This window comes from Hemiscyllium ocellatum, chromosome 46 (assembly GCF_020745735.1).
Source record: "Hemiscyllium ocellatum isolate sHemOce1 chromosome 46, sHemOce1.pat.X.cur, whole genome shotgun sequence".
NCBI lineage: Eukaryota > Metazoa > Chordata > Chondrichthyes > Orectolobiformes > Hemiscylliidae > Hemiscyllium > Hemiscyllium ocellatum.
The window spans coordinates 7,365,107-7,380,012 of NC_083446.1; the positions used below are offsets into that span (position 1 = coordinate 7,365,107).

General features: G+C 48.3%; 1 protein-coding gene across 1 annotated transcript in view; it reads left to right on the forward strand.

Annotated features, from left to right (window-relative positions):
- Nucleotides 1-1,923: 1,923 nt before the first annotated feature.
- The window catches only part of LOC132836136 (solute carrier family 22 member 6-A-like), a 42,390-nt gene continuing 29,407 nt past the window's right edge, over nt 1,924-14,906 (forward strand). Inside the window, exons 1-2 of the mRNA XM_060855446.1 lie at nt 1,924-2,325; nt 12,978-13,081. Coding sequence (XP_060711429.1) covers nt 1,924-2,325; nt 12,978-13,081 — 506 coding nt within the window. The remainder of the gene's footprint in view (nt 2,326-12,977; nt 13,082-14,906) is intronic.

A 14,906-nucleotide genomic window follows, 5' to 3' on the forward strand; every position in this document is an offset into this window, starting at 1 on the left:
GTGTGTGTGTGTGTGTGTGTGTGTCTGTGTGTGTATGTGTCTATGTGTGTCTGTCTGTGTGTGTGTGTCTGTGTGTGTGCGTCTGTGTGTGTGTATGTCTGCGTGTGTGCATGTGTGTGTCTGTGTGTGCGTGTGTATATATGTCTGTGTGTGTATGTGTGTGTATGTATGTATGTGTGTATGTGTGTGTCTGTATGTATGTGTGTATCTGTGTGTGTGTGTGTCTGTGTGTATGTGTGTATGTGTGCATGTGTGTGTATGTCTGTGTGTGTGCACGTGTCTGTGGGCAATTTGTTCACACAGAGGGTGTTGAGTGTCTGGAACGGGCTGCCAGAGGTAGTGGTGGAGGTGAGTACAGTTTCGTCATTTAAGAAACATTCGGACAGGTCCATGGATGGGATAGGACAGCAGGTCAGGCAGCATCCGAGGAGCAGGAAATTCGACGTCTCGGGCAAAGGCCCTTCATCAGGACCTCCATAAGGTCACCCCTCTCAACCTCCTACACTCCAGGGAAAGAATTCCCAGCTTAATCCAGGGCTTTGTCGAATTTCCTGTTCCTCGGATGCTACCTGACCTGCTGTGCTTTTCCAGCACCACTCTAATCTTGGCTATGATGGCCAGCCAATGCAGTTTTGCCCTGTGTGGATGGGACAGCTATGGAGGGATATGGGCCAAACACAAAGCAAATAGTTTAAATTGTGAAAACTCTGCTGCATGGACAAGTTGGACTGAGGGGGGTCTGTCTCCATGGCTGTAGACCTCTATGATTCTGTGAGGGTGTCTACAAATCGCACTTTGTGAAAGAGACAACAGAAAGAACTAACAAACTGCAGTAAGTCAATGGTCAGTGGCAACTATTTAACAGTCAAATAGATTGCAGGAGGAGTGGATGCAGGTAAAAAGTTTTACAATTTGTACACCCTTCTGGATCTTGTGGATGGACCCTCAATCTCTTTTCCTTATTTATTCAGTTGTGGGATATGGGTTGGCCAGCATTTATTGCCTCTGTCCCTAGTTGCCCCCTTGTGAAGGTGGGGGGTGAGCCGCCATCTTGAACTGCTGCAGCCCACCTGCTGTGAGTTGACCCACAATGCCCTGAGGGAGGGAATTCCAAGATTCTGCCCCAGGACAGCAAAGGAATGGCCGATATATTCCCAAGTTGGGATGGGGAGTGGAGGGAAACCCGAAAGCGGTGGTGTTCCCACGAATCTGCTGCCCCTTGTCCTCCTAGATGGAAGTGGTCGTGGGTTTGGAAGGTGCTGTCCAAGGAGCCTTGGTGAATTACTGCAGCGCACCTTGTAGATGGTACACACTGTTGCGACTGATGGCAATGGTGGAGGAAGTGGACATATGTGGTAAAAATTCCTGAAGAAGGGCTTATGCCCGAAACGTCGAATCTCCTGTTCCTTGGATGCTGCCTGACCTGCTGCGCTTTTCCAGCAACACATTTTCAGCTCTGATCTCCAGCATCTGCAGTCCTCACTTTCTCCTCCTACATGTGGTAAAAATGCCAATTATTATAATTTGATTTGAAATGCTTCTAAAAAGACAGGGGGGGGGGTTGCTGCGTACACCACTGCTAGAGAAAACTGAGAAGATTGTACCCCCTAAATATAAGGGACTGTTTAGCCAGACTTTTCAAATGTTGATGACTAATATAACATTGAGCAATAAACTCACCCAAGCCCCCACCAACCACAACTCCGTGGCCTTCCTTAGGCAGTGTTTAGACTTGTTCAACCAGGTTAGAGAGAAAAAGCAAGGTCTGTTATCACCAGCTTAAACATTACTTAAATTTATGCATTAATGATCAGTTCAGCCTCAAAGGCATTCCATCGCTGCTACAGCTTCTCTGTCAGTGTCATGATCTCTCCCTCGGCCACAGTCCGTCTCCTTCAGTGCTGACATCCCTAAGCCGCAACCATGGGGTTCGGAGATATCCTGGAGGATGTCGGAAGTATGGGCAAGTTCCAAATCATCCACGTTTTGTTGCTGGTGTTGCCATCGTTTCTCTCACCGAGTCACAACCTGCTTCAGAACTTTGTGGCTGTTGTTCCTGACCATCACTGCAGGATCCCTTTGGAAGTGAATGACTCGAGGTACGCCAACGTCGTGGGGAGGCTGCAGACGGAGGAACTTCTCCGGGTTTTCATCCCTCTGGACAGGAACCAAGAGCCGGAGAAATGCCTGATGTACTCCTCGCCTCAATGGCACCTTCTGGATCTCAACGGGACGCACGGAAACGTGACTGAGTACCACACGCAGAAGTGCACTGACGGGTGGACCTATGACAACTCTAAGTTCAAAGGCACAATTGTCACAGAGGTAACGCCTGAGGATTTCTATCTATTGAAGGTTTCAATGCCTCTGAATATGTTGTGAAATGGAAGGAAGGGATTTATCTGTGTGTGTACACACCTTTTCTCGATGAACGGTTTTTAACTCAATCAGCGGGTAGTGTTTGCAGGAGATGGACCACAGATAAAGGTGTGCCTTTGTCTGGTCTGAAGGGCAAAGTAATCCTGATAAAGGAGTGAAGTTTCAATGCTTATTTTCTGTCCGACATTACCTCATCTCAGTGTTGCATTTTGGTAAAACAAACAAAGACAGGACTCATACAATTAAAAGCAGGTCCTTGGGTAAGTTTGTAGAACAGAGAGAGAGATTTAGGGCTTCAGCTACAGAATTTTCTGGTGTTTGCATCACATGTGAACAGGGTGGTCAGGAAGGCCTTTAGCACGCTGGCCTTCATTACTGAGGCCTTTGGGTACAGAAGTTGGGATGGGCAGGACATTGGTGAGGCCCCTTCCAGATCTGGTCACCCTTTTATAGGAAGGATATTATTGAAGTCTTAGGTGCATTAGTCAGAGGCAAATGGTCTGGGTGGGTTATTCTTCGGAGGACTTGTTGGGCTGAAGGGCCTGTTTCCACACTGTAGAGGATCTAATCTAAACTGGAGAGGGTTCCGAGAGCTTTACCGGGATGTTACCGGGTATGGAGGGTTTGAGACATAAGGAGAGGCTGGATAGGCTGGGACTTTTTCACTGGGGTATAGGAGGTTGCGGGGTGAACTTATTGAGTTTAATAAAATCATGACAACTATAGATGAGTGGTAAGTATCCTTTCCCTATGGCATCAGGATGGGGACATGAATAGCAAGGGTTTAGAGGGATATGGGCCAAGTGCTGGCAAATGGGACTAGATTAATTTAGGGTGTCTGGTCAGCATGGACAAGTTGGACCGAAGGGTATATTTCCACGCTGTACAGTTCTGTGACTCTATCTCCGCCTTTAAAGGGCCTCTCCTTACTTTGAAACAGTGACATCTGGTTATTGACCCTCCCATAGCGGACAACATCGTTGCCACATCTTCCTCATCGGGATCTTAAATGTTTCACTCAAATCACCTTGTATTCCTCTTAGGTGTGGCAAATGCAAGTCTGTCAAGTCTTTCCTCATAAGACAACTTGCTCGGTCAAGGTTAATAAACCTTTACTGGACAGCTTCCAAAGCATCAACATTCCTCCGTTAGTCAGGTGACCAATACTGTAAATAGATGGGGTCTTCCCTATATAAGTGAAACACGATCTCCTTATTATTGTATTTCATTTCCTTTGTAATAAAATACTTGCATTCTATTAACTTTCCCAATTACTAGTACCTGCATAGCAGCCTTTTGTGACTCATGCACTAGGACACCCAGATTCCTCTGCTTCTTAGGGCTCTGCAATCTCTTACATGCATCTTTTTAGTCGTCTTGCTAAAATGGACACTTTCGCATTTTGTCACATTATACTTAAGAACAAAGAAAGTTTACAGCCCAGGAACAGGCCCTTCGGCCCTCCAAGCCTGGGCCGATCCAAATCCACTGTCTAAACCTGTCGGTCATTTCCTAAGCATCTGTATCCCTCTGCCCCCCACCTACTCATACATCTGTCCAGACGCATCTTAAATGAATCTACTGTGCCTGCCTCTACCACCTCTGCTGGCAACACGTTCCAGACGCCCACCACCCTCTGTGTGAAGTACTTGCCGCGTGTATCCCCCTTAAACTTTCCACCTCTCACCTTGAATGCGTGACCTCTCGTTATTGAACCCCTCACCCTGGGAAAAAGCTTCTCTCTATCCACCCTGTCTATACCCTTCATGATTTTGTAAACCTCAATCAGGTCTCGCCTCAATCTCCTTTTTTCTATTGAAAATAAACCTAACCTACTCAACCTCTCTTCATAGCTAGCCCCTTCCATACCAGGCACCATCCTCGTAAACCTTCTCTGCACCCTCTCCAAAGCACCCACATCCTTTTGGTAATGTGGTGACCAGAACTGTACACAGTATTCTAAATGCGGCCGAACCAATGTCTTGTACAATTTTAACATGACCTGCCAGCTCTTATCCTCAATACCCCGTCTGATGAAGGTAAGCATACTATATGCCTTCTTGACCACTCTATCCACCTGTGTAGCAACCTTCAGGGTACAATGGACCTGCACTTCCAGATCTCTCTGCCCATCAACTTTTCCCAAGGCTCTTCATTCATTGTATAATTCGCTCTAGAATTAGACTTACCTAAATGCATCATCTCACATTTGTCTAGATTGAAAGCCATCTGCCACTTTTTCGCCCAACTCTCCAGTCTATCTATATCCTCCTGTATTCTCTGACAGTCCCTTATGCTTTCTGCTACTCCACCAATCTTTGTGTCATCTGCAAACTTACTGATCAGACCAACAATGCCCTCTTCCAGATCATTTATGTATATCACAAACAACAGTGGCCCCAGCACTGATCCCTGTGGAACACCACTGGTCACCTTTCTCCATTTCGAGAAACTCCCTTCAACTACTACTCTCTGTCTCCTGTTGCTCAACCAGTTCTTTATCCACCTAGCTAGAACACCCTGCACCCCATGTGACTTCACTTTCTCCATTAGTCTACCATGGGGAACCTTTATCAAACGCCTTACTAAAGTCCATTTATATGACATCAACAGCCCTTCCTTCATCGATCAACTTGGTCACTTCCTCGAAGAACTCTATCAAGTTGGTAAGGCACGATCTCCCCCTCACAAAACCAAATTGCCCAACACCGATAAGCTCATTCCTTTCCAAATATAAATAGATCCTGTTTCTCAGTACCCTCTCCAGCAACTTCCCCACCACCGACGTCAGACTCACTGGTGTGCTGTTATACCCGGACTATCCCTACTACCCTTTTTGTACAGGGGGACAACATGACTAACCTTCCAGTCCTCTCATTTTTGCCCCTCACTTATTGAGTCATACAGCACGGAAACAGACCCTTTGGTCCAACCAGTCTATAATCCTAAACTAAACTAGTCCTACCTGCCTGCTCCTGGCCCATATTCCTCCAAACCTTTCCCATTCATGCACTTATCCAAACCTCTCTATAAACAGTGTGTGCACCACTTCCTCAGGAAGTTCACTCCACACGCGCACCACCCTCTGTGCAAAACAAAATTGCCCCTTGTGTCTTTTTTAAATCCTTCTCCTCTTACCCTAAAAATGTGCCCACTGGTCTTGAAACCCCCTATCCTAAAGTAAAGACAACTGCCCATTAACCCTATCTATGTCCCTCATGGCTTAGTGGTTAGCACTGCTGCCTCATGGCACCGGGGACCCGGGTTCAATCCAAGCCTCGGGCAATTGCCTGTGTGGAGTTGGCACATTCTCCCTGTGTCTATGTGTGTTGCGTCTAGGTGCTCTGGTTTCCTCCCACAGTCTAACGATGCGCAGGTTAGGTGGATTCGCCATGGGAAATGCCATTAAAGGGATGGGGTAGCAGGGTGGGTCTGGATGGGATGCTCTGTGTGGACTCGATGGGCCAAATGGCCTACTTCCACACTCTAGGGTTTCTATAAGTCAGGTACAAACCTTAGGTATAAAAGAGGAATAAAAAGAAAATTAATGGCATTACATTACAGAGTTTAAAGAATGAGTTAGAAATAAGATATAGTTACGGGATTGACATTACAGTCAGAAAAACAAATTGCAAATAAACACGACACTGTGATGTGACCGCCAGCATTGTCCCTGCTCCACTCCAAGCCTACAGTCCGCTCCGTACCAACTCTCAGCTGTTCCAAGAGAAGTTCCAGGACTGCTTCCCCCATGCTTCCCAGTGTGCTGGGCCTGCTTCCCCCATGCTTCCCAGTGTGCTGGGTCCTGCTTCCCCCATGCTTCCCAGTGTGCTGGGCCTGCTTCCCCCATGCTTCCCAGTGTGCTGGGCCTGCTTCCCCCATGCTTCCCAGTGTGCTGGGCCTGCTTCCCCCGCCTCTACAACCTCCCCACCCCCACCCCTGCTCCGGGTCTCGCCAGCTCCTCCATTCCCCTGCCGCAGATGGGGGAAGAAACAGAAGAGGAAAAAAAAAGAAAGATAAAGAAAAGTGATAGCAGAGGAGTGCTTACTCCGCCACCAGCTTGCTTTCGATCTCGGGGGAGCCCTGATGGCGCGTTGGGAATGCTGGTGGTCACGCTGACTGGTTGTTGTCAAGCGTACCAAGATACGGCGTGCTGTACAGGAAAATCACGTCACACAGACTGCATCGGGGTAGCAGAACAGAGTTCAGGACACAGTGTCACAGCCACAGGGGAGGTGCAGGGTCAGTGAGATCAGAACTAACATTCCTAAGTCTGATAACCTAGCGGGGAAGAAGCTGTTCTTGAATCTGTTAGTACGTGTTTACAAACTCTTGTCCCTTCTACCGGACGGAAAAGGGGGGAGGGATTAGAACCGGAGTGGGAGGAGTCTTTGATGATGTAGGCAGTGGGAAGTGTAGACGGAGTCAGTGGATGGAAGGTTGGTTTGTGTGATAGACTGGGCTGTATTCACAGCTCTCTGTAGTTTCTTAGAGTCCTGGGCAGGGCAGTTGCCGTACCGAGTTGTGGTGCATCCTGAAAGGATACTTCCTATGGTCTATCTATAAAAACCAGTCAGAGTTCGTGTGGGCATGCTGAACTTCCTTAGCCTCCTGAGGAAGTAGAGGCGTAGGTGCCTGGTCAGGAATTTGATCTCCGCGTGCCAATTTTGCAATGCCAAACTCTGCAAAAAAAAAAGGATTTGCAGACAAGAGGCAGTAAACTGCTGAATGAAATTGTCAGCATTCCTGCCGCATCTCTGAGTTAAGGACACCTTGGAGATTCCCCGTCACAATGCAGTAACTAACACTTGGCTGATGAATACCTAACCTCCTGATTTTCCACTCCATACGTCCTCTCCAACAACCAACTGTCCTATTTAAGTAGGACTTATAAAACTCACGTGTGTGTGTATGTGTGTGTGTGTGTGTGTCTCTCTCTCTCTGTGTGCTTGTGTCTCTGTATGCCTGTGTCTGTGTGTGTGTCTGTGTCTGCCTGTGTGTGCGCGCCAGTGTGTGTATGCATATGTGAGCGTGTGTTTATGTGATCATGTGAGTGAGTGTGTGTGAAAGACTGGGTGTATGTTTGTGTGTGTGTGTGTGTGTGTGTGTGTGTGTGTGTGTCAGGCTGTGTGTGTGTGTCTGTGTCTGCGCATGTGTCACTCTGTGTGTTGTTGTGTGTGCATGACTGTGTGTGATAGTGTGCGGTGACCTTTACACGATCCTAAAAATTGCTGAGGAAATAAGAGCTTTTTGCTCCTTGATAATGAAACAAAACTGCCAAGACCTACATAATGATCAGTTCCCAGCTCGCTGGGTCAGCATGAGTGTGGTCAAAACAATCGTTAACCTGTCAAAGAAGCAGAAATTCCACTTAAATCCACAATGAATAATCCATTCCCCACTGAACACCTAGAAATCATTGCACAGTAATGGAGTGAGTAAGCCATATTGTCATAGAGCAGGAGATTCGACGTCTCCTGTTCTTTGGATGCTGCCTGAGCTGCTGCGCTTTTCCAGCAACACATTTTCAACTCTGATCGCCAGCATCTGCAGACCCCACTTGCTCCTCCATATTGTCATAGACTTAAGGGAATGTCAACGCTATAACTCAGAATCGTTTTCATTCCCTGGTGAATTAATCCTCATTTGCTGGAGTTACGAGATGGAAAGATAAAATCTCCCTGCACCTTCTTGAAAACCCCAGAGAATATGGGCCTAAAGTGCTCAAGCTCTTCCCAAGACAAACCTTCCCATCCCTCAAATCAACTGAGTGAGTCTTCTCTGAACTGTCTCTGACTGAATTACACCTCTCCTCAAGTAAGGTGACCAAACCTGTCCTCAATACGCCAAGTGTGGACTCATTAATGCCTCGTACAGATGCAACAACACTTCCCTATTATTATACTCCATTCCTTTAGCAATAATTATCAATATTTCATTTTCCCAACTTATTAACAGCCAGACCTCCATGCTAGTTTTCCGTTATTCACATACAAGGACACCCAGATCCCTCTGCAAACAAAAGCTTCTCTCCATTTCAATAAGAAGTAAGTGACATTTGAATTCAATATTCTTAAACTGGAGAGCTTTCAGAAGAGATTTATCAGGATGTTGCCAGGAAGGGAGGGTTTGAGTTATAAGGAGAGGCTGGTCATTTTTCAGTCCAGCGTGTGACCCTTATAGAGGTCCATGAAATTGTGAGAGGCGTAGATATGAGAGATAGCCAACAGCTGCTCCCCATGGTAGGGGAGTCTAAAACTAAAGGGTGTAGGTTTAAGGGGAGAGGGGAGAGGTACAAAAGGATCCAAAGGGGCACTTTTTTCACACAGAGGGTGGAAAGGGCTGCTGAGGTAGTGGTGGAGGTGAGGACAGTTTTGTCACTTAAGAAATATTCCATGGATGGGATAGGTTTGGAGGGATAGGGACCAAATGCAGGTCAAATGGAGGTAGATTATGAGGTTGAGGAGTGACCTTATTGAGGTTTATAAAATCGTGAGGGGTATAGATAGGTTAATGGTAAGTGTCTTTTCCCAAGAATGGGGCATTTCAACACGAGGGGGCATATTTTTAAGGTGAGAGAAAACACAGTTAAAAAAGAAATGAGAGGCAATGTTCTTTATACAGAGAGTGGTTCATGTGTCGATTGAACTTCCAGAAGAAGTGGAGGATGCGGGTACAGTTACAACATTTAAAAGACCTTTAGATAAATCCATGAATAGGAAAGAATTTGGAGGGATGTGGACCAGGAGCAGAGGCAGCTGGGACTAGTTTAGTGGTCAGCATGGACTGGTTGGGCCGAAGGGTCTGTTTCTGTGCTGCACCACTCTACCACAAACTCTGGAATAAAGAGCTGAACTATTGTAATCACAAGCAATTTGGTTCACTAACATCCTGTAGGGAGGGAAATGTAGGTCAGTCTAGATCCCACAGCAATGGGTCGGCTGCCATCTGAGCAATTAGAATTGAGGCTATAAATATGATTAGATGTTAGATTTAGACTTTATTGTCATGGGTACAGGAGTAGAGTGAAAGGTTTTCAATGTCGCACACACAGTGCCATCTTAGGTACAAGCACTGAGGTAAAAAAACTTAAAAACAAGTTTCAAACAAATAAAGAACAAAGTTAGAAGTTGAGCATTACAGTCCTTCTCAATATTAATGAGGTGCAAGGGGTGGCAGAGTGACTAAGTGGTAAGCACTGATACCACATAGCACCCAGGACCAGGGTTCAATCCCACCCTCAGGCGACTGTCTGAGTGGAGTTTGCACATTCTTCTCCCCCCTGTGTCTGTGTAGGGTTCCCTCTAGGTGCTCCGGTTTCCTCCCACAGTCCAAAGATGTGCAGGTTAGGGTGGATTGGCCGTGCTAAATTGTCCCATAGTGCCCAGGGATGTGCAGGTTAGGGTGGATTGGCCAAGCTAAATTGTCCCATAGTGCCCAGGGATGTGCAGGTCAGGGTGGATTGGCCATGCTAAATTGTCCCATAGTGTCCAGGGATGTGCAGGTTAGGGTGGATTGGCCGTGCTAAATTGTCCCATAGTGCCCAGGGATGTGCTGGTTAGGGTGGATTGGCCCGTGCTAAATTGTCCCATAGTGTCCAGGGATGTGCAGGTTAGGGTGGATTGGCTGTGCTAAACTGCCCCATAGTGCCCAGGGATGTGCAGGTTAGGGTGGATTGGCCACGCTAAATTGTCCCATAGTGCCCAGGGATGTGCAGGTTAGGGTGGATTGGCCGTGCTAAATTGTCCCATAGTGTCCAGGGATGTGCAGGTTAGGGTGGATTGGCCGTGCTAAACTGTCCCATAGTGCCCAGGGATGTGCAGGTTAGGGTGGATTGGCCGTGCTAAATTGTCCCATAGTGCCCAGGGATGTGCAGGTTAGGGTGGATTGGCCATGCTAAATTGTCCTATAGTATGCAGGGATGTGCAGGTTAGGGTGGATTGGCCGTGCTAAATTGCCCCATAGTGCCCAGGGATAGAACATAGAACATAGAACAATACAGCACAGAACAGGCCCTTCGCCCACGATGCTGTGCCGAACATCTATCCTAGATTAAGCACCCATCCATGTACCTATCCAATTGCCGCTTAAAGGTCGCCAATGATTCTGACTCTACCACTCCCACGGGCAGCGCATTCCATGCCCCCACCACTCTCTGGGTAAAGAACCCACCCCTGACATCTCCCCTATACCTTCCACCCTTCACCTTAAATTTATGTCCCCTTGTAACACTCTGTTGTACCCGGGGAAAAAGTTGCTGACTGTCTACTCTATCTATTCCTCTGATCATCTTATAAACCTCTATCAAGTCACCCCTCATCCTTCGCCGTTCCAACGAAAAAAGGCCGAGAACTCTCAACCTATCCTCGTACAACCTATTCTCCATTCCAGGCAACAACCTGGTAAATCTTCTCTGCACCCTCTCCAAAGCTTCCACCTCTTTCCTAAAGTGAGGCGACTAGAACTGCACAGAGTACTCCAAATGTGGCCTAACCAAAGTCCTGTACAGCTGCAACATCACTTCACAACTCTTGAATTCAATCCCTCTGCTAATGAACGCTAATACACCATAGGCCTTCTTACAAGCTCTATCCACCTGAGTGGCAACTTTCAAAGATCTATGTACATAGACCCCAAGATCCCTCTGTTCCTCCACCTGACTAAGAACCCTACCGTTAACCCTGTATTCCGCATTCTTATTTGTTCTTCCAAAATGGACAACCTCACACTTGGCAGGGTTGAACTCCATCTGCCACTCCTCAGCCCAGCTCTGCATCATTTCTAAGTCCCTTTGCAGCAGACAACAGCCCTCCTCACTGTCCACAACTCCACCAATCTTTGTATCATCTGCAAATTTACTGACCCACCCTTCGACTCCCTCATCCAAGTCATTAATAAAAATTACAAACAGCAGAGGACACAGAACTGATCCCTGCGGAACTCCACTTGTAACTGGGCTCCAGGCTGAATATTTACCATCTACCACCACTCTCTGACTTCGACCGGTTAGCCAGTTTTCTATCCAATTGGCCAAATTTCCCTCTATCCCATGCCTCCTGACTTTCCGCATAAGCCTACCATGGGGAACCTTATCAAATGCCTTACTAAAATCCATGTACACTACATCCACTGCTCTACCCTCATCCACATGCTTGGTCACCTCCTCAAAGAATTCAATAAGACTTGTAAGGCAAGACCTACCCTTCACAAATCCGTGCTGGCTGTCACTAATCAAGCTGTGTCTTTCCAGATACTCATAAATCCTATCCCTCAGTACCCTTTCCATTATTTTGCCTACCACAGAAGTAAGACTAACTGGCCTGTAATTCCCGGGGTTATCCCTATTCCCTTTTTTGAACAGGGGCACAACATTCGCTACTCTCCAGTCTCCTGGTACCACCCCCGTTGACAGTGAAGACGAAACGATCATTGCCAACGGTACTGCAATTTTCTCTCTTGCTTCCCACATAATCCTAGGATATATCCCGTCAGGCCCGGGGGACTTGTCTATCCTCAAGTCGTTCAAAATTTCCAACACATCTTCCTTCCTAACAAGTATCTCTTGTAGCTTACCAGTCTGTTTCACACTCTCCTCTTCATCTTCATGTGCAGGTTAGGGTGGATTGGCCATGCTAAATTGTCCCATAGTGTCCAGGGATGTGCAGGTTAGGGTGGATTGGCCACGCTAAATTGTCCCATTGTGCCCAGGGATGTGCAGGTTAGGGTGGATTGGCCATGCTAAATTGTCCCATAGTGCCCAGGGATGTGCAGGTTAGGGTGGATTGGCCATGCTATATTGCCCCATCGTGCCCAGGGATGTGCAAGTTAGGGTGGATTGGCCGTGCTAAATTGTCCCATAGTGCCCAGGGATGTGCAGGTTAGGGTGGATTGGCCGTGCTAAATTGCCCCATAGTGCCCAGGGATGTGCAGGTTAGAGGGGATTGGCCGTGCTAAATTGTCCCATAGTGTCCAGGGATGTGCAGGTTAGAGGGGATTGGCTGTGCTAAATTGTCCCATAGTGCCCAGGGATGTGCAGGTTAGGGTGGATTGGCCATGCTAAATTGTCCCATAGTGCCCAGGGATGTGCAGGTTAGGGTGGATTGGCCATACTAAATTGTCCCATAGTGCCCAGGGATGTGCAGGTTAGGGTGGATAAGGCATGCTAAATTGTCCCATAGTGCCCAGGGATGTGCAGGTTAGGGTGGATTGGCCGTGCTAAATTGTCCCATAGTGCCCAGGGATGTGCAGGTTAGGGTGGACTGCCGTGCTACGTTGCCCTGTAGTGTCCAGCCATGGGAAATACAGGATAGGGTGGGGGGAGATTCTGTGTGGACTTGTTGGGCCAAATGGCCCGTTTCTACACTGTAGGGATTCTATGAAATCAAAAAAAGTTAAAAGGTCAGCAGTCTTGCTTAAGTGCTGAGCCATGCCCGGCCCAGACTTTCAGCAAGACATCGGTCTCCTCCTCAGTGGTCCGTTTCCCCTCACTGGCTCAGTCTCGCCTATCCTCATCATCGGAGGAATCGCCATTGCCGTGTTGGGCTTGTTCCCTGGATTTCAGACCGCCACTATGACGATATCTGTTCTTGTCATGACAGTGGGACCTTGTCTGCGACTGGAAATCCCTGAAGCGTATCGCACAATCGATCTACATGGCCGGATTGCTGGTGGGAGCCATCGTCCTGGGCAGGCTTTCTGACAAGTAAGAGGGGGCGGAGTATTGCGACGCCAAGCATTATGTCAGCTCAGTGTGTTTCCCGGGGAGGCGATGGCCAATCGGCAATATTGCTGGACTGTTAACCCAGAGACCCAGGAAACGTGCTGGGGACCTGGATTCAAACTTTGCCACAGCTCAATGTGAACTCAATAAATATCTGGAATTAAGAATCTACTCTTGACCATGAATCCATTGTCAATTGTTGGGAAAGTCCCATCTGGTTCACTAATGTCCCTTTAGGGCCTTCCTTAACTAGTCTGGGCCTACACGTGACTCCAGACCCACAGCAACGTGGTTGGCTCTTAACTGCCCCTCTGGCAGGGGGGACGGCTCAGTGGTTAGCACTGCTGCCTCACAGCACCAGGGACTCAGGTTCGATCCCATCCTCGGGCGACTGTCTGTGTGGAGTTTGCACATTCTCCCCAGTGTCTGCGTGGGGTTTCCTCTTACAATCCAAAGATGTGGCGGATTGGCCATGCGAAATTGTCCCATAGTGCCCAGGGATGTGCAGGTTAGGGTGGATTGGCCATGCGAAATTGTCCCATAGTGCCCAGGGATGTGCAGGTTAGGGTGGATTGGCCATGCGAAATTGTCCCATAGTGCCCAGGGATGTGCAGGTTAGGGTGGATTGGCCATGCTAAATTGTCCCATAGTGCCCAGGGATGTGCAGGTTAGGGTGGGTTGGCCGTGCTAAATTGCCCCATAGTGCCCAGGGATGTGCAGGTTAGGATGGGTTGGCCATGCGAAATTGTCCCATAGTGCCCAGGGATGTGCAGGTTAGGGTGGATTGGCCGTGCTAAATTGTCCCATAGTGCCCAGGGATGTGCAAGTTAGGGTGAGTTGGCCATGCTAAATTGCCCCATAGTGCCCAGGGATGTGCAGGTTAGGATGGGTTGGCCGTGCTAAATTGTCCCATAGTGCCCAGGGATGTGCAGGTTAGGGTGAATTGGCCATGCACAATATCCCCATAGTGTCCAGGGATGTGTAGGTTAGGGTGGATTGGCCATGCTAAATTGCCCCATAGTGCCCAGGGATGTGCAGGTTAGGATGGGTTGGCCGTGCTAAATTGTCCCATAGTGCCCAGGGATGTGCAGGTTAGGGTGAATTGGCCATGCACAATATCCCCATAGTGTCCAGGGATGTGCAGGTTAGGGTGGATTGGCCATGCTAAATTGTCCCATAGTGCCCAGGGATGTGCAGGTTAGGGTGGATTGGCCGTACTAAATTGTCCCATAGTGCCCAGGGATGTGCAGGTTAGGGTGGATTGGGCGTGCTAAATTGTCCCATAGTGTCCAGGGATGTGCAGGTTAGGGTGGATTGGCCGTGCTAAATTGTCCCATAGTGCCCAGGGATGTGCAGGTTAGGGTGAATTGGCCATGCACAATATCCCCATAGTGTCCAGGGATGTGCAGGTTAGGGTGGAGTGGCCATGCTAAATTGTCCCATAGTGCCCAGGGATGTGCAGGTTAGGGTGGATTGGCCGTACTAAATTGTCCCATAGTGCCCAGGGATGTGCAGGTTAGGGTGGATTGGGCGTGCTAAATTGTCCCATAGTGTCCAGGGATGTGCAGGTTAGGGTGGATTGGCCGTGCTAAATTGTCCCATAGTGCCCAGGGATGTGCAGGTTAGGGTGGATTGGCCGTGCTAAATTGCCCCATAGTGCCCAGGGATGTGCAGGTTAGGGTAGATTGGCCGTCCTAAATTGTCCCATAGTGCCCAGGGATGTGCAGGTTTGTGTGGATTGGCCGTGCTAAATTGTCCCATAGTGCCCAGGGATGTGCAGGTTAGGATGGGTTGGCCGTGCTAAATT